General features: G+C 45.8%; 1 protein-coding gene across 1 annotated transcript in view; it reads right to left on the bottom strand.

Moving 5' to 3' along the window:
- Nucleotides 1-19790, bottom strand: part of EFCAB6 (EF-hand calcium binding domain 6) — a 227974-nt gene that overhangs the window by 88419 nt on the left and 119765 nt on the right. Inside the window, 2 exon segments of the mRNA XM_073789209.1 lie at nucleotides 344-477; nucleotides 2747-2861. Of these exon segments, the coding sequence (XP_073645310.1) occupies nucleotides 344-477; nucleotides 2747-2861 (249 nt within the window).

The raw sequence follows: 19790 nt of genomic DNA, 5'->3' as shown, positions 1-19790 counted from the left end.
AATTCACTGTAATTTGGGTTGTTATGCCCCTTCCCACCCCTCCCTGTCTTGTGAGGAGGGTCTCCTTACTTCTCCAAGGCCTTTGAGGGGCAGAAGGCAGACCCAGCAAAGTGTCAGCAGGGAAGGGCCTCGGGGAGGGGAGGGCATCGCAGAGTTAAGCCCTGTCCCGGGAAGGGGAGAAAAGGCAAGCCCGAGTCTGCGGACGGAGCGCTCTGTGTCCCGACGAGCAGGACGTGCTGGGGCCGCAGGGCTCACACCCGCTACTGCAGCTGAATGGCTGCGAGCGAGGAGAGGGTAAGAGGGGTGTCTGGAGAAGCCAAGCGGCAGAGAGGTCATGATTTACCCGGAAGGATTCCTTCAGTCTCCGGGGGAACTGTCTCAGGCACTCTTCAGCAGTTATAAAGTAGCCGTCCAAGTTCCCTTTGGAAAGAACTGGAGTCTGAGATGAACTCACTTCTGGCCCGTTCATCTTAGGATCTGAAACAACGACATCAATCAGGGGACTTCCCTTAGTGGCGAGCAAGGCTCTTTATTTCTATGTCAACACTTGACTTCTTCGGTCCCCAGGCCTGTTAGAACACTATACAGTACTACAACCCCACGGACTGAACCTAGCATGAACTCTCTTATGATCTTAGACATGTCCCCATCACCACGAGAAGAACCTGTTCTCCAGACCACCAGGGCCATGCTCCTGCCCAGCACGTTTCCTGTCTGGCTCCTCTGTCCGTCCTCCAGGGCAGGGACCACATCTTGCCCATCTCTCCATTCCCAGAGGCAGAGAATGAGGATTCCTGCCTGTTCTGTTTCCTAGAATCAGGTCCTAAACACAGGAAAGTGTAATTCAGTCATGAGGCAGGTCCTGACCTCCTCTGTGCTAGAGGTCTCTGGACAAGTCCTGGTCTTTTCAACAACCCTAAGAGGTCCAGTCTCTTCTTGAGCCCAGTTTACACACAAGGAAACCTATTCTTATGCCCATTCTCCAGATAAGGACATGGAGGCTCGCCTCTCCAAGGTCACGGGGCTCACAGACTTCACAGCTAAGCCAGGCCCCTCGGGTTCCAGAACCCAGCTGTCTGATTACTGCATTAGGCCCTCCCTCTCTCTTAAAACGGAGGAAGGAGGTGTAACCTCCACCTCAAAACCAACCCATTTCCATCAGGTTGTGACACTTTGAGTGTGGCCTTGTCTAAAGCCAGGCTACAACCTGGGACTTGGTTTTGGACGTGAATCTCTGCACATGTCACACCCACAGCCCCCCTGCCCCCCACGTGGTCTGCAGGATGGGCAGCGGGCAGGGCGTCTGGAGCTTGTGGGCATCCTTGAGTCCAGCCCAGAACCTGGCCTCTGCCTTACCCCCACCTGGGCCTGGAGTGGCCTCCCTGGGCTTCGCTATGCCTGGCAGATAACACGCCCCCCCCCACCCCGCTGCTTGATCCCCTCTGCCGTGTCCACCCCCAACCCCCCAACAGCCTGGAGCCGCCATCTTCCCCCACCCTCAGCATCTGGCCATATGTTGGGGGGACTGATGGAGGGCAGAGAGGGGGAAGGAGGGTAGGGAGGAAGCTGCTGAGTGCAGTGCTCGCTCTGTGACAGGCTCACCACCCCGGGACCTCAAGCGAGTGACCACTCACCCTGGGCTCCGATGTCCTCACCTCAGCCTCGGATGCACCCGGGCATCGGAAGCACTCGCTAAAATAAACGGGGGTTCCTCCAAGAAAGTCAAAACACGTAGTCAAAGAAAGTGTCAAAATCCTAAAATTCCATGGCTTCCGTGTTGTCTTTTTGGGGGGTGTGGGACCTCTCTCCCTTAGGATCGTCAAATGAAATCGGTGGCGGGGGGGGGCGGTAGTGTTGGATGGGTGAGGAGTCCCAGTGGCCAGCTTCTCTAGCGAGGCCCGCCGCACCGTCCAGTCATCTCCCAGGCTAACCCCGGGGAAGACGGCAAAATGCAAATAGGGCTCCGGGTTCTGCCCCATCCAGCCTGCAGTGCATTGATATATCCATGGAGTCATGCATATATATGTGTGATTTCTGCAGCTTTTCCAGAGGGCTTATTTGTCTACCTAAACGTCAGTAAGAGTGGAGACAAGGGAGGGGAGAGACGACAGAGCCAGGAAGCGGGAGGCTGGGTGCTGGTCATCCGCCTGCCTGGCGTGCGGCCGGGAGAGCAGATTACAGAGCAGGTGGCGAACGGGAGGCCCCGCCTCCAGCCCGGACTCCACGGTGCCCAGCAATCTCCTGACAACCATGTGGGTCCGGGACGGGGCTGGGGCAGGAGGGGAGGGACGGTGGCCGGGTGATCCTGGGCGAGTCACTGGATCTTTTAGCGCCTCTGCTCCCTTATCTGCAAAAAGGGAGGAAGAACATTTGCCTTGCTGGTGCGTGGGTGTCACTAATCACAGATGACCAGCATCTATGCTCAGGAGGAGAACCTTAAAGGACACGAGGTGTGACTGGAGAAGCACAGGCTTGGGAGTAAACTGTAGAAACCATTTGGGCTCCTACTATTTGCAGAAGGCTCTGTCCGACAAAATTCTGCACTCACGGTGTGGCTGAGTGAAAAAAAAAAAGGCCAAAACACAAAGAAAAAGTTTTTTTAAAATGTCTGTTTCAGTCTTAGGACTCACACACCGTTTCAACATCTTAGCTCACACTACTTCAACCCCAGCAGCCTAGTGGCACTACTCGGAAAGACCGGCAGGGCCACGGGTGGGAGACAGGTTTGCACTTGGCCATCAGCTACCTTCAAATCCTGTTGCAAAATCAAGATAACTCATCCCTTCTTTCTTATAGCCTAATTTTGCAGTTAGCAGAGCATACTGATCGTCATCCATCGGCATTCCGTTATCTTCCAGGACCTGACAAGGAAGACAAGCGAGGGGAGAGGCCGTTAGGTGGTCCCGGGGTCCCTGCCAGCCGAGCCCCTCCAGGCCTGTGGCAGGCTCACCACCATGGCCCCTGTGCTCCAGCCTGTGACTGTTACTTGTCTGCCTCCACCCAAGGCCTCCCTGCGGGCGAGGCCCAGTGTCCTGGGGTTGGGGCCCAGTGCCAGGCTTGTCTGTTGAGTGAATGAGTGAACAAAGAGACGGGCGGGTGGCCGGCCTGGCTTTGGTCGGTCGGCACGGCAGGCACTCGGGGCCGCAAGCATCGCTGCAGACCTTTTCCCTGGCCATGCCGTCCAAGTCTTCAGATTCACACTTGCTGTGACAGCAGTGGCTTTCAAAGCTCATAAGTGAGATTTATATTCACATATATCCTAGGAAACATGAACAAGATAAAGCAAGGCGGCTTGAGGAGGGAAAACTAGAATTTTGATCGAAGTCTCATGATGGTCCACAGTTTAAACAGTAAGTTACTATGTTTTTCTGCAGGGGGATCCATGGACACCCCTTTTTTCCTCTCCTGGTGTGATCCACTCACTGAAAGTTATCTGTGATCCCTTCATTCCAGTGCACATAACCTACTTTTTTTTTTTTTTTGCGGTACGCGGCCTCTCACTGTTGTGGCCTCCCCCGTTGCGGAGCACAGGCTCCGGACGCACAGGCCCAGCGGCCATGGCTCACGGGCCCAGCCGCTCCGCGGCATGTGGGATCTTCACGGACCGGGGCACGAACCCGCGCTCCCTGCATCGGCAGGCGGACTCCCGACCACTGCGCCACCAGGGAAGCCCCACATAACCTACTTTTTATCAACGGTTTCTACTTTGTGTGAATAGAAAATTCACACCCCTGGTGGGCAAGGGGTGGGAAGCAACTGAGGAAACACACTTCCCTGCATTGCAAACTGAAGCAGAATCATCTAGATGACTCTTTCCAGGAGACGACACCTTCCTAGGAGAAACTGATGAGGTGGGCTGTTCGAAGGGCACGTGACACTGGCATCCCTTTGCCAGCAGTCAGTTAGTCAACAACCTGGACAGAGCTGCCTGCCTGGAGGTGAACCTCCCGAGGGGAAGAGAGGTGGGACCGAAGACAGCACCCCTGCTGTTCTCACGGTATTCACGATTTAAATGAGAAAACATGGCTTTCCTTCCAGAAAAGGATACTGAATCACAATTCAAAATGTGTCCATGCATCTAAGGGCCAAAGACACCCAGGAAGACTGGATTCTCCCAAGACAGATGCAGGAAAGCTGTGTGGGACAGCCAAGTCTGGAGATGGGTTAGAAGAAAGGCTGTGCCTGAGTGTTGGGGAACACACAGATCAGCCATTAACACGGGGATGATCAGGGGTTGTGATGGCACAGGGAGCCAGAGTAAGTTAGACAGCAGAGGAATAGCGGGGTTAGCACCACACTGACTGCATTCTGTGCAGGAAGCTGAACAGGGGAAAGGGAGCAGGAGAATGGGATGAGATAGTACCCATCACCACCACCACCACCATCATCACCATCATCATCATCATCACCATCATCACCACCACCGCCATCATCATCACCATCATCATCACCACCGCCATCATCATCACCACCATCACCACCACCATCATCACCAACCGTCATCACCATCACCACCACCACCATCACCACCACCACCACCATCATCATCACCATCATCACCACCACCATCACCATCATCACCACCACCATCACCATCATCACCATCATCATCATCACCACCTTCGTCATCACCACCATCATCACCATCACCACCATCATTACCATCATCACCATCACATCATCATCATCACCACCCCATCATCATCATCACCACCATCATCACCACCCCATCACCATCATCACCATAACCATCATCACCGCCATTACCATCATCATCATCATCACCATCATCACCAACCATCACCATCATCACCATCATCACCACCATCACCATCACCACCATCATAACCATCATCACCATCACCATCATCACCGCCATCACCATCATCATCACCACCATTACCATCATCATCATCATCATGCAGCAGTGCCTATGCCTATTACATGCCAGACATTGTGCTGAGATCTTTACAGCTATTAACGTCTCATTTAATCCTTGTCATAAGCCATGAGAAAAGCACTCTTACTAACTCCATTTTAAAGATGTGGAAACTGAGGCTATGAGAGCTGCCCCAGTCACATGATTAGAAAGTGACAGACCTGGGGTTCCAACCCAGTTCCTCTTAACCCCTATGATGAACTCCACTGTTGGAATAAGGTCACTGGGGCCCAGGCAAAGAACAGGGCAGGCGGAAATGGATAGGAAATGACCGTAGGAAGTGGGGGAGGTGCTCCTCCATGGCACGCTGGCACTCACATGTATCCGAACAGGCCACACAGGCAAAGGCTAATCTGGGTCTCGACAGAACACCTTGAGATGCCCTTGGGACATCAGTGGGTGGGAGGCCTCTAAGAAGTGGCTATGAGGCCACCTCCCACTTTCCCTTATGCCCCGGGAGCAGAGAAGAAACTCCTGGGAAGCTGTCAGGAGACAGTTTCTTCTCTGCTCCCTGGGGTCTGACAGGACAGGTGGAGCCTTGTGCCCCGGCCTCCGCAGACTAGGTCTGCAGAATATAAACCTACTTAGCAGCAACAGGGTACCCACAGCAGCAGTAGAGCCATCAACCCCTGCTTTGGTGCCGCCATTTCTGGCGTGTGGGCTCGGACCAGGGAGCTGGCACTCCTGGCCACCTATGTCAGTAATGAGCTGAATGTGACAGCAGCTCACTGTCTTGCCCGCCCAGTCGGTCGGGCACTGGCCTTGGCTTGTCTTGTATGTGTGGTGAAGCAAACAAGCTGCAGGATGCGCTCGGTGTGGGATTGGAAGCTGAGCGAAAGGGAGGGCGATGCAGGTGCTGCGGTGCTGCAGGGGGCTCGGTGGAGGTGGGGAGCGGCGCTGGATTCCAAGGCTGCCCCAGGGGCCCGCCTGGGGACCTGGGCAGGAGTGCGTGGCTGGGAATTCTGGAGGCTCTGCGCCATCTGCAAACACAGCCAGCCCGTCCCGCTCTGTGCAGGAGCCTGTCCCAGCTCGGGATGGAGCAAAAGCCTTCAGGCAGACTGCCGTGGCCCACGCACAGGCACCCAAGCAGCAGTGGGGCTCTGAAACGGATAGATCGGTGGCTTTCTTTGAAAAATTACTTTATATTTTGAAAACAATTATACATGAATTATTCATTGCAAATTCCTCCTGCTCAGTCCTTTCATAAAAACATATGTAATAAATAGTAAGAAAATGTCTGTAGGCAAATGTTTCACAGCCTGGAGGGAGCGCTGAGAAGCACGGGGGAGGCTGGGCATGCCTTAGGCAGCCTGTCCGGAGGTTGCAGGCGTGCCATCCCCTGTGGGCACAGAGCACCACCAAGGATACAGTGCCCAGGCGCGCAGTCCCCAGACAGGCACTAAGCATGTCACATACATCAGTGTGCCTCCTGCCCCCACCTCGCACCACTCATTCCTAGGATGAAAAGGGCAGCGAATCAGCTACACTTATCACAACCTTGGAGGCAATTTACAATACAATGTAAGGTGAAACTGCAACATTTATAAAACAGATTTTCAAGTGTTTAACCATTCAAGTTTTGTCCTTTGGTCTTTTCTAGGAGGCATTTCCCTAAGAAAGATCCTCAAAGAATAACAAACTGTGACCTGGCATATTCTGATTCACCAAACTGTCACTTCCACCATTCCCGGGACATCACTTAGATCGCAGACTGATTCTTCCACATTAGGCCACACCATTTCACGGAGTTGTTGCTGGGCTCTCTCGGTGGAGGCAGGTGCTCCCCGGTAGGTGCCCAGTAACTGGAAGTTGAGTGAGTGATCCAGTCTTTCCAAGTCCAGCTCCTGCAAAGCACCTCGTGCTTTGGGGATATATCCACCAGTCTCTATGTGAGTAATACTTGTTTGCTATGCCTCTGACATCATTTTTGTGGTGGTTTATCTAGGGAGTATAACACACACCCTTAACTTTTAACAGTCTATTTAGTAATACTGAACCACGTCACCTGAAATGTAGGAACCTTGCAACCATGTAGATTCGTACCCTGCCCCTGTCCTTTAAGCTGTAATTGTAGGTTTTTTGACACCTACATATATTCTAAACCCCACAAGACAATGTTAAAATGGTCGCTTTAAGCACTCACATGCACTTTTTTAAATTAATTAATTAACTAATTAATTTTTGGCTGCGTTGGGTCTTTGTTGCTGCACGCGGGCTCCCTCTAGTTGTGGTGAGTGGGGACTACTCTTTGTGGCAGTGCACGGGGTTCTCATTGCAATGGCTTCTCTTGTTGCGGAGTACGGGCTCTAGGTGCACGGGTTTCAGTAGTTGCAGCACGCGGGCTCGGTAGTTGTGACTCGCAGGTTCTAGAGCGCAGGCTCAGTAGTTGTGGCACACGGGCTTAGTTGCTCCACGGCATGTGGGATCTTCCCGGACCAGGGCTCGAACCCGTGTCCCCTGCATTGGCAGGTGGACTCAACCACTGCACCACGAGGGAAGCCTTTAAATGCATTTTAATTAAGAAGAAAATAACCTTTTATATTTAATTGGATATTTACCATTTCCAATGTCCTTTATTCCTTCAGGATCATCTGAGTCTCCATCTAGTATCAAATTCCTTCCCTTCCTTTAGCATATCTTATAGTGAAGATCTGTTTGCAAGGACTTATCTATGTTTTCTTTTAATCTGAAAACATCTTTATTTCACCTTTATTCTTAAAGGAGACTTTTGCTGGATGTGAGGGGTTTTTGTCTGTTTTTGTTTCTGCTTTCCTTTCAGGATGGTAAAGTTTCTGTCCCACTGTCCTCTGGCCTCCATCGTCTCTGATAAGGTGATGGTAATTCAAATAATTGTTCCCCTTTTAATGTGTCATTATTCACATGCTGCTTTAAGATTTCTCTCTTTGATTTTGGTTTTCAGTTTATCTATGACTTTTCTTTGTATTTATCCAACTGTGGGTTTTCTGCGTTTCTCAAATTTATACATGTAAAGGTTTCACCAAAAATTGGGAAATTTCAGCCATTATTTCTTCACATATGTCTTCTTCCCTGGTCTTCCTTTCCTTCTGTGACTCCAATTATACCTATGCTAGACCTTTGATGTTGTTCCACATGTCCCTGAGGCAACTGTTCTATTGTGTTTTTTTACCTTTTCCTTTCTCTTCTTCAGTTTGTGTAACTTCTGTTGATCTATCTTCAAGCTCACTGACTCTTCCTTTTGTCATCTCCATTCTGTGGTTCAGCCCTTCTGGTGAATTTTTATTTAGGATATTCTTTTTTTCTTCAGTTCTAGAATTTCCATTTGGTTTTTTTTCAAAAATTCTATTTCTCTGCTGAGATTTCCTATATTATCATTCATTATGAGTATACTTTCTTTTGCATCACTGAGCATAGTTATAATAGTTACTTTAAAGACTTCGAGTGCTAATTCTAACATCTGGATCATCTTAGAGTCTTTTCTCTTGAGAAAGGTCACGTTTTCCTATTTCTCCATATGTTGATACATTTGGATAGTATCTTGGACGTTATGAATGTTATGGTGTGGAGATTCTGGGTTCTGTTACATTTTGTTTATTTGTTTGAGTAGGCAGTAGACTTGGTTGGATTCTGTCTGCTGGGCAGCAGTTTAAATCTCAGTTTGGTTCTTTTATCCTTAGCCAGGCTCCTTTCAGTCTGCCCCACTCTTGTTTCATTCAGGGTCAGCCAGAGATTTGGGCAGAATTTATAAACAGAATTTGGAGCATCCACTCTCTGGCTCTGTCCTTTACAGAAATCCCCCTTTACTTCCCAATGGCCTTAGTCACTCAAATCTCTCTCTGCTCTCTGGTTCTTCAGGCTGGAAAGACTGCTGGTTTTCTATCAGTGTTTTATCTACCTTATGCGGCACCAACTTTAGCCTTCACTCAGGTGAAAAGCTGAAAAACATGGCAACATTTCCCCATGCTATTCCCGTTTCCATGGGAACATTCCCCATGCTATTCCCGTTTCCATGGGAATACTCCCCCATGCTATTCCCGTTTCCATGGGAACATTTCCCCATGCTCTTCCCACTTCCAAGAGTTGACTCCTCTCTGGAATCTGTTTGCTTAGCTTCATCCTCCACAGCCTTCAGGTACTTGATTATTTATTTACTAACTTGTTTCACATCGCCCAGTGTTTATAGTTGACGTTTCTGGGAAAGTTGGTCTGGTAGGAGCTTATTCAGCCACACAGGAAGCAGAACTCCTTGTAACGCTTGCTTGCATGCTGTAGCAAGCGCGTCCTTAAATCACAGCTGTCACCAGCTCAGGGAAAGCCTTCCCAGTCCTTAGAGACAAAACTCTTTTTTGAGCGTCCACGGCCCCTCTGCTTGCTTCTATCATAAACAGTTGCTCATATGGGACCTACCACGTGGCAAGCACCTGACAAACTGCCGGTGGATAGAGAAATTAGCAGCACTTCTTTTTCACCTCTGTACCCCAAGAGTACCCAGTAGATGCTCAACAAATGCTGAACGAGAAGAAGAGGGGGGACGTCAGTGTAAGGGAACCCTGGACACTCGCCCAACTCCTACGGCATGAGGATGAATCTTGAGTCTGATGTGAGAAAGTCCACGCGAGGCAGATAAGCGTGCAAAGTGGTCACCCAGCCTTGGCCAGGAAGTAGTTAGACTATCAAGAACACCCCGAGGCAGGACAAGAAGACGTTGTCCTGTGAGACGCACAAAAGGAAGCAGGAGGAAAGGAGTCGGGCGAGGAACTGTGAAGTTGAACTTGTTCTTGAGACCTGACCTACGGATGCTTCACACTCGGGTATTTCACTGCTTTGGTGCTGGATCAGCCATGATATCTTTATTGTTCTCCCCTTAATACTATATTTAGTAACATTCTCTTTTGAAAATGTCAGTCTGCCTCGGTTAAGGGGAACCAAGGAAAAGACTCATGTTTATACACAAGCCAGAGGTTTAAGGGACACGGCCCAAGGAGAAGGTAGAATTCACGTGCACAAAATCTGGAGACGGCTTTCTTAGCCATTCCTCCCTACCTGGAGATTCTCTAACCTAAGTTATTTGTGATAAAACCAAAGAGAGTTCTGGGCTTTCTTTTTAATAAGTAATATTACTTGTATTTCTTCACATACCCATTCATAGTCAAAATGAAACAGGCAAAAAAAGTCTTCTCAAGAATTTCAGACTTACTCCATCTCTCCACCCTCCATCCCCCATACCAGTGATTCCTGCTCTTCCAGGTCCTCTCCCACTACTAGCTGCCACAGTCGTCCAGAATGTAGAAATAATCAGAGAATTCAATCAAGACTATCTGGTCACATGCAAACCTGGTACTAGGGATGAGAGTACCATGGCTGCAAGAGAACACGGAACTCTCAAAACAGATTTGTACTTGAATAGAGAGTTGAAATTCTTTTAGCAAATGCTTCCTAGAATATTCAGACACACACATCTGATTGTCCATGTGGCCCCAGCAAGACAGAGTGTTCAAAGCTGATGCAAACCTACATGAGAGGCAAACATGATGCTGTCACCTGCACAGGTCGCAGCGTATTTAGTTTGAGATGCTGTTGCCTGTTATGAGTGCAGTTAAAGTAACGGGATTTCCTTTTTGTTTCTTAAGGGACAGGAGGACTGTGGAGAATGAAATGGATGTTCAAAGGAGGTGGAGCATCTTAGATAAAAGTCCCTTGCATGAGAACACTGATGGTGGCCGGGGGCAGGGAGGGCACTGTTCCGGAGACAGTGGCTCAGAATTGAGAGTTAAAGCTGGTGAGCATCTCAAGCACAGAGTCCCAGCATTAATGGCCTAATGACAAGGGCCAGAGCTGACTTCAGAGCAGTGAACATGGACTCCCGGAAGTAATAGAAGCTTTGCAAGTGTCACTGAGAACGAGAACTTGACTGAAGAGCTACTAGGTGTCAGCCACGGTACACATTATCTCATTTAAACGTCGCAACAACTCCTCAACGGAAATATGACTACGTCCATCTTACAAATGAGGAGACCAGAGTTTAGGAAGGCTAAATAAACCAACAGTTTGCTAGAAAGACCCAGCTGTAAGCAGTGGAGCAAAGGTTTGAACACGTGTCATCCTGTCTCAGCAGTGGGAGAGCCTGGCACATTGGTTGCAACATTTACAGAGTCACCCACAGATGAGGAGCCTGAAGCCCAGAGTCACTGGCACCTGTCCCCAAGGACATGCTTGAGCACAGAGACACTCAAATAACTCCACTGGGGGTACTGCCAAGGGATGCTTGGTAGCCAATGACAACAGCCCAGCACTGGTGGCTGAGTCTGGACTCACAGTTGAGGCTCAGACTCTACAAGCAATGGACAGCCACACACTGGGAGGTGAATCACTCCCCACTCCAATGAGCTGCCCGGCAGTCTGCAGAGGACACAGTTCAGACCGGGTTTGGGTGCTCCCCAAGCCTTTGTGGACCACATGTTTGGAACAGAGCGACACCAGGGACAGAGACTCTGAGTCAGCTATCACATAACGACCATCCAAAATTTGGTGGCCGACAACAAAACAAACATTTATTCTTGCCCTAGTGGATCTGCAGGTCAAGTGCAGTTTGGCTGATATAAGATGGCTAGATGTTTCTGATTCAGGCTGCAGGTCGAGTTTAGGCCTGTTTCACACGCATTCATTCTGGGGACCAAACTGAAAGGACAGCAGCTGCCCTGGGCAAGCTCTTCTAATAGCCCATCACTGGAGCCCAAGGCCAAGCCAGACCACACAAGCAGATTTAAGGTTGATGCTCAGGTCACATCTGCCACACTCCGTGTCCAACATCACTGGGTAAGGGAAGCATCCCCTGAGGTGGTGAACAACGGAGAGGGAGGATAATGAAGAGACAGTGATGGATGGTAGGTGCATGAGCTCTGAGCTCCTTTCCAGCTCTTTGAGTCTATGGGATTCTGTAAGTTTGGTGGCAATGCTGTGACCTCTAGAAAGATACCATGACCACAATCCAACCACTCCCCCAAATCTAGAAATGTCTAATCCACAGGCTAGATCTATCCAGTCCACCTGATCTAGTTCCACCCAATCCATGGGTGATGGTGCTAACCACATTTCCAAAAACAATCCGTCCTCCAACCATACTGCCCAACTCTGGACCTTCAAGACAGACTGATGGTTTGGTAACAAACAGGAAGTTGTAAAACAGTAGGGTTTTTCTTTTCTTTTTTGCTGCAGGCATGATGATGACAAAACAATGACAATGATGATTTGGTTTAGTGGGTTTTTGTTTAATATATTATCCCTGTAGAACACAACAAGACTAAAATGTGTTTAGATGGCTCAGAATGACAAAATGCTGAGCCTAAATGCAACCTGCAGAAACTGTGCAATGAGAATAAAAGGTAAGGTGACCTGACAGCCTTCAGTGTCAAGGGGAATCCCAGGGGTGACCTGCAAATCGACCAGACATGTCTGACCTTGGAGGCAAATACCCAGAACCTAGTGCACTTCTGCACACATGTAAAATCTTAGCGTATTCCACGGGCAGATGAAACCAGTACTTCAGTAACAAATTGTGAAGATCGCAGATGAAAGCAGACAAGCCAGTCCTCCTTCAGAGGAGGCTGTTCTCAAGTCCTGGAATCACATCTGTTGTTCAAAGGGCAGGTGGAGACAAACCACGGGCCCAAAGCCAAGCATAAGGTCAAGTGCGGCAGGAGAAGCTACCACTGAGCAGCCGGCCACCCTCTGCTCTGTGCGCGTCTTTCTCTCTCTCTTCTCGATGACAAAAGCAGATATGTTTTCAATATATAAACTTAATGCAAGTCCAATTATGACCCTAATAATGTATTTGGGGGTAATGCAATAAAGCTTATATGTGAAAATATAAATCTGGCCTGAGAGTAGCCAAGAAAATTTAAAAAGGAAGAAAAATAAGGAAAGATCTGCTTTACTAAACTAAAAAAAAAAAAATTACATTGATATAGAAAAAGATGTATAGATAAGTGTAACAAAATGGGAATTTTCAGATGTACACCCTACTATAATGAGAATTTCACAAATGACAAAGGAAAATATAGAAGAGCCCCATCTTACACAATTAATTCCATACAGATTAAGCATTCACATTTAAAAAACAAAGCAGTAAAAATTCTTGCAATGAAGTCTAGATTATCTGCAAAATATGACAGAGAGCTGGGTGCGGGGTGGGGGGCGTGGGGTGGGTAGAAGAATGAAACTTTATTAACCAAGACTTCAAGCCTAGAATTTATTTTTAAAAAAAAAAAAGAAAAGAGGAAGAAAGGATAGAAGATATTGGGTTGTACAAAATCTTAAAACATTTTAATGGCAAAAGATATAATAAAACAAAAAGGCAAATGATAGATTGTAAAATATATCTGTAGTGCAGAAGACAAAGGGTTAATAAATCGTTAGTTAACTCAAGAGATATTGAGGGACACCGATATGCCAGGCACTATTCAAGCTACCAGGAATACAAGAGCGAACAAAAGAGCGAAGTTCCTGACCTCTGGTGCCAGGCCCTACCGAAAGGGTTCACATATTGGACTGAGTTGATTGAGTCTCCCCAAAAGATATGCTGAAGTCTTAACCCAGGTTCCTGGGAATGTGACCTTTCATGAAAACAAGGTCTTTGCAGATGTAATCAAGTTAAGTTGAGGTCACGCTGGATTGGGTGGGGGCACTAGATCCAATGACTGGAGTCCTATAAGAAGAGGGAAACCTGGACACAGACACAGGGAGAGGAGAACATCAGGCGAAGACACAGAGGCAGAAGGGAGAGGCCAGAGAGCAGAGTGGTGGCAGCTAGCAAGCCAAGGAACGCCACCAAGGATTGCCAGCAACCGCCAGAAGCTGGAACAGGCAAGGAAGAGTCCTCCTGTGCAACCGTTGCAGGGAGGGCTCTGCTGACACCTTGCCTTCAGGCTCCTGGCCTCCAGAACTGTGAGAGAAGAGATCTCTGCTGTTTAAACCACCCAGTTGGTGGGAATTTGTTACAAATTCCTAGGAAATTAATACACTCAGCTTAATCAGCTCATTTAATCCTTATAACAATCCTACGGTATAGCTACTAAAATGATCTCCATTTAGGGATACGGAAACCGAGGCACAGAGAGGTTTGCCCAAGGTCACATAGTTGTTAAGGAACGGAGCTGGGATTTGAACCCTGGCAGCCTGGCTCAGAGTGGGCATTTTAAACCACAGTTCTACAATGCTTCAAAATTGATGGGCTCATTCAAAAAATATTGAACGCTTGTTTTGTGCTGGGTCCTGTTTTAGAGGCTGGGGACAGGGCAGAGAATAAAAAAGACACAGATAACTGCCCTTGTAGATGTACACCTCAGGGAGGGAGGGAGGGCTGCAGGGAAGCAGTGCCCCTGGGAAAGAACCAGGCTGGAGTTGATGCAAATGGAACAGTGTCAGAGAAGAGCTGTGGCAGCTGGGAGGGGAAAGGCTGAGGTCAGGTTAAGGGATACAGAGCCATATGGGGAGAAAGTCCCCGCGGTGACAATCTAGAGGATGGGGGTAAAGTGGGAGGCCCGGGCTTCTTAGGAAGACAGGGATAAATAATTATGTCTAAACCTCTTATAAGTTAACAAGAAGGCAAAGGATGTAAATAGGCAACTTGCAAAAGAACAAATTCTCATGGCAAAAAAACGAAACAAAACATACGCTCACTAGTAGTCAGGGAAATAAATGCAAATGAAATTTAAACTGAGGTATCATTTTAAAACTATCAGAGCAGCAAAAATTAAAAAGAGCTATAATGCTACATAACAGGGGTTAGAGAAAAAGATACTCTCACACACAGCTGTTAGAAATATGAAATTCTGTAGTTTTTTTTTTAAAAAAGCACACAGACAACATGTGTTAACATTAAAAAATATATTATCTTAGACCAAGCACCTACTCCTGGGAATCCTTTCCATAGAGATGAAAGCATCCGTATGTAGAGATACATAAAGAACAATTGTTTAAAGAGGAAAAATAAAAGAGAAAAAGAAGTGAATGCCCATCAAAAAGGGAAGGGCTGGTGTTCAGCTTGCAGACCTTTGCTTCTACTGAGAAAAAACAGAAAAGCCAGATAAAATACAGCAAAACATCTGTTTGACATATAGATAGCTGCTGAGACAACCAGGACTCAAAGGGACACAAGTCTGAGCAAAGAGGGACCTCAGTACTCAGAGGAAAAGTAGGTCATGGACCCATTCTGGGAGCAGGGCCAGGGCTCAGGACGGGGGCTGCTGGCCCAGGCAGACAGTCACTACCAGCTGATAGAGACACAAGTGGCGCTCATGGGGCCACAAAGACCAAAATTAGAGACTTGAATGGTCAGGTTCCTGGCAAGAAGGGAAAACAGAGAACCAACGACGACACTGCCAGTTTTTCCCTGATACTTGCTGAATTCAGAAGCCATGTGGGGCAGAAGACTGAGGAATCAAGGCAGAAAGACCAGAAAAGCTGAAGAGATTTTTTTTTTTTTGGTCACCTTTTTGGGTCCTGAGGAAACTAAGGTTAGATGGAGTTCAGGACTTCTCAGGGGTGATGGCTCAGAAAATAACCCACACTCTGAGTTAAAAACTTTGATGACTATACCCTAAAAAGGAGTTTAAAAAAAAAAAAAAAAGGCAATTGGAGCCTTGAAAAACTGCAATCCAGCCTCAAATTGATTCATTCCCTAACTGGATTAAGGGCATCAGTCCCCAGTCTATCTGACAAGCAAAGGAAAGGGTGACCCATTATCTAGAGCCTCTCAATTTTCTAAACACAATATCTGACATTCAATGAAAATCTGTCCAGCATGCCAAGAGCTGGGACCATGTGACCCTAAATCAAGGGGAAAAACAGACAATAGAAAAAGTTCTACAGGTGACCCCTATACTGGAGTTAGCAGGAAAAAGATTTTAAATGGCTATAAATACGTTTTTAAAAATTCAGGAATATTTTGAGACAACAGAAGTAAAGACACAGGTATGGAATATATTTTAAACCAAATGAACATCCCAGAACTGAAAAAAATACTAAAATTAAGAACTATATGAATAAAACCACAGATTGGAAAAAGCAGAACAGAGGATTAATGAACTGGAAGACAGGTCAATGGGACTGAAGCACTGAGAGAGAAATAGTGGAAAATACATAGAAGAATGAAAGAGACCCATGGGATATTGTGACCAGGACTAACATACACAATTGGAATCCAAGAGTAACAGAGAGAACGGGGCATAAGCAAAAGAGAAGATATAATGGCTGAGAATTTTTCACAAAAATTTTTGATTAAACACAACAACTTACAGATTCAAGAAGAACTGTAAACCCCAGCAGGATGCATACAAAGACAAGCACCCTTAGACACATTTCTAAAACGGATGAAATCCAAAGACAAAGGGAAAATCTCAGAAGGTTCTAGAGAAAAAAAGACACACTACATTCAAACAAGCAACAATAAGACTGGTGGTTTATTTAACAGCAGAGCTGACAGAAGCCAGGAGACAATGCAGTGATATCTTTAAAATGCTGGGAGAAGATAACTGCCAACGTAAAATGCTACTCCCAGCTAAAACATCTTCACAAAGTAAGAGTGGAATTCTGCTTTCAGGTTCAACATGTAAAGAGCTTTGAAGTAATCACATTCATCCTTACAACAAGAAAAAAGCTGAACAAATGAAAAATCAATGGCTTTTCTTAGAAGCATCAGAGAAATTTGAAATCTAGAGGGACAGATGTACACAGAGAATCATGGCCAACATCAGCTTACCTGGAGCAGAAACCACTGTGGCCACAAACTGGAAGGAACACTTGAGTGGTGATTCTGACAAAGTGCTGGAAGCTGAGTGAGGATTAGCTTGAGAATGAGAAACTCCTGGGGGCCCAGTCTCAGAAGTGGGCACACTTTCCTGGATTTTACCACCAGGTTCACAAGGTGAACATTCTAAGGAAGATCCCCTGTGTGTCAGACAAATTACAGAAAAAGTAGAAGGAAATAAGTAGAAGAAAAGAAATAATTTTCCAAGACTGAACCAGGAAGAAATAGAAAATATAAACAGACCAATCAGTAGCACTGAAATTGAGACTGTGATTAAAAATCTTCCAACAAACAAAAGCCCAGGACCAGATGGCTTCACAGGCAAATTCTATTAAACATTTAGAGAAGAGCTAACACCTATCCTTCTCAAACTCTTCCAAAATATAGCAGAGGGAGGAACACTCCCAAACTCATTCTACGAGGCCACCATCACCCTGATAACAAAACCAGACAAAGATGTCACAAAAAAAGAAAACTATAGGCCAATATCACTGATGAACACAGATACAAAAATTCTCAACAAAATACTAGCAAACAGAATCCAACAACACATTAAAAGGATCATACACCATGATCAAGTGGGATTTATCCCAGGGATGCAAGGATTCTTCAATATACACAAATCAATCAATGTGATACACCATATTAACAAATTGAAGAAGAAAAACCATATGATCATCTCAATAGATGCAGAAAAAGCTTTCAACAAAATTCAACACCCATTTATGATAAAAACCCTCCAGAAAGTGGGCATAGAGGAAAACTACCTCAACATAATAAAGGCCATATACAACAAACCCACAGCAAACATCATTCTCAATGGTGAAAAACTGAAAGCATTTCCTCTAAGATCAGGAACAAAACAAGGTTGTCCACTCTCACTACTATTATTCAACATAGTTTTGGAAGTTTTGGCCACAGCAATCAGAGAAGAAAAAGAAATAAAAGGAATCCAAATTGGAAAAGAAGTAGAACTGTCACTGTTTGCAGATTACATGATACTATACATAGAGAATCCTAAAGATGCTACCAGAAAACTACTAGAGCTAATCAATGAAGTTGGTAAAGTAGCAGGATACAAAATTAATGCACAGAAATCTCTGGCGTTCCTATACAATAATGATGAAAAATCTGAAAGAGAAATTAAGGAAACACTCCCATTTACCATTGCAACAAAAAGAATAAAATACCTAGGAATAAACCTACCTAAGGAGACAAAAGACCTGTATGCAGAAAACTATAAGACACTGATGAAAGAAATTAAAGGTGATACAAACAGATGGAGTACCATGTTCTTGGATGGGAAGAATCAACATTGTGAAAATGACTATACTGCCCAAAGCAATCTACAGATTCAATGCAATCCCTATCAAACTACCAATGGCATTTTTCACAGAACTAGAACAAAAATTTCACAATTTGTATGGAAACACAAAAGACCCCGAATAGCCAAAGCAATCTTGAGAAAGAAAAACGGAGATTGAGGAATCAGGCTCCTGGACCTCAGACTATACTACAAAGCTACAGTAATCAAGACAGTATGGTACTGGCACAAAAACAGAAATATAGCTCAATGGAACAGGATAGAAAGCCCAGAGATAAACCCATGCACATATGGTCACCTTATTTTGATAAAGGAGGCAAGAATATACAATGGAGAAAAGACAGCCTCTTCAATAAGTGGTGCTGGAACAACTGGGCAGCTACATGTAAAAGAATGAAATTAGAACACTCCCTAACACCATACACAAAAATAAGCTCAAAGTGGATTAAAGACCTAAATGTAAGACCAGACACTTTATAAAACTCTTAGAGGAAAACATAGGCAGAACACTCTATCACATATAACACAGCAAGATCCTTTTTGACCCACCTCCTAAAGAAATGGAAATAAAAACAAAAATAAAGAAATGGGACCTAATGAAACTTAAAAGCTTTTGCACATCAAAGGAAACCATAAACAAGACGAAAAGACAATCCTCAGAATGGGAGAAAATATTTGCAAATGAAGCAACTGACAAAGGATTAATCTCCAAAATTTACAAGCAGCTCATGCAGCTCAATAACAAAAAAACAAACAACCCAATCCAAAAATGGGCAGAAGACCTAAACAGACATTTCTCCAAAGAAGATATACAGATTGCCAACAAACACATGAAAGGATGCTCAACATCACTAATCATTAGAGAATGGCAAATCAAAACTACAATGAGGTATCATCTCACACCAGTCAGAAATGCCATCATCAAAAAATCTACAAACAATATATGCTGGAGAGGGTGTGGAGAAAAGGGAACCCTCTTGCACTGTTGGTGGGAATGTAAATGGATACAGCCACTATGGAGAACAGTATGGAGGTTCCTTAAAAAACTAAAAATAGAACTACCATACAACCCAACAATCCCACTACTGGGCATATACCCTGAGAAAACCATAATTCAAAAAGAGTCATGTAACACAATGTTCAATGCAGCACTATTTACAATAGCCAGGACATGGAAGCAACTTAAGTATCCACTGACAGATGAATGGGTAAAGAAGATGTGGCACATATATACAATGGAATATTATTCAGCCATAAAAAGAAATGAAATTCAGTTATTTGCAGTGAGGTGGATGGACCCAGAGTCTGTCATACAGAGTGAAGTAAATCAAAAAGAGAAAAACAAATACTGTATGCTAATACATATATATGGAATCTAAAAAAAACAAAAAAATGGTTCTGATGAACCTAGGGGCAGGACAGGAATAAAGACACAGAGGTAGAGAATGGACTTGAGGACACGGGGAGGAGGAAGGGTAAGCTGAGACGAAATGAGAGAGTGGCATGGACACATATACACTACCAAATGTAAAATAGATAGCTAGTGGGAAGCAGTCGCATAGCACAGGGAGATCAGCTCGGTGCTTTGTGACCACCTAGAGGGGTGGGATAGGGAGGGTGGGAGGGAGATGCAAGAGGGAGGAGATATGGGGATATATGTATATGTATAGCTGATTCACTTTGTTATACAGCAGAAACTAACACACCATTGTAAAGCAATTATACTCCAATAAAGATGTTAA

This window comes from Tursiops truncatus, chromosome 11 (assembly GCF_011762595.2).
Source record: "Tursiops truncatus isolate mTurTru1 chromosome 11, mTurTru1.mat.Y, whole genome shotgun sequence".
Taxonomy (NCBI): domain Eukaryota; kingdom Metazoa; phylum Chordata; class Mammalia; order Artiodactyla; family Delphinidae; genus Tursiops; species Tursiops truncatus.
This window is presented reverse-complemented; position numbering and strand designations above follow the sequence as displayed.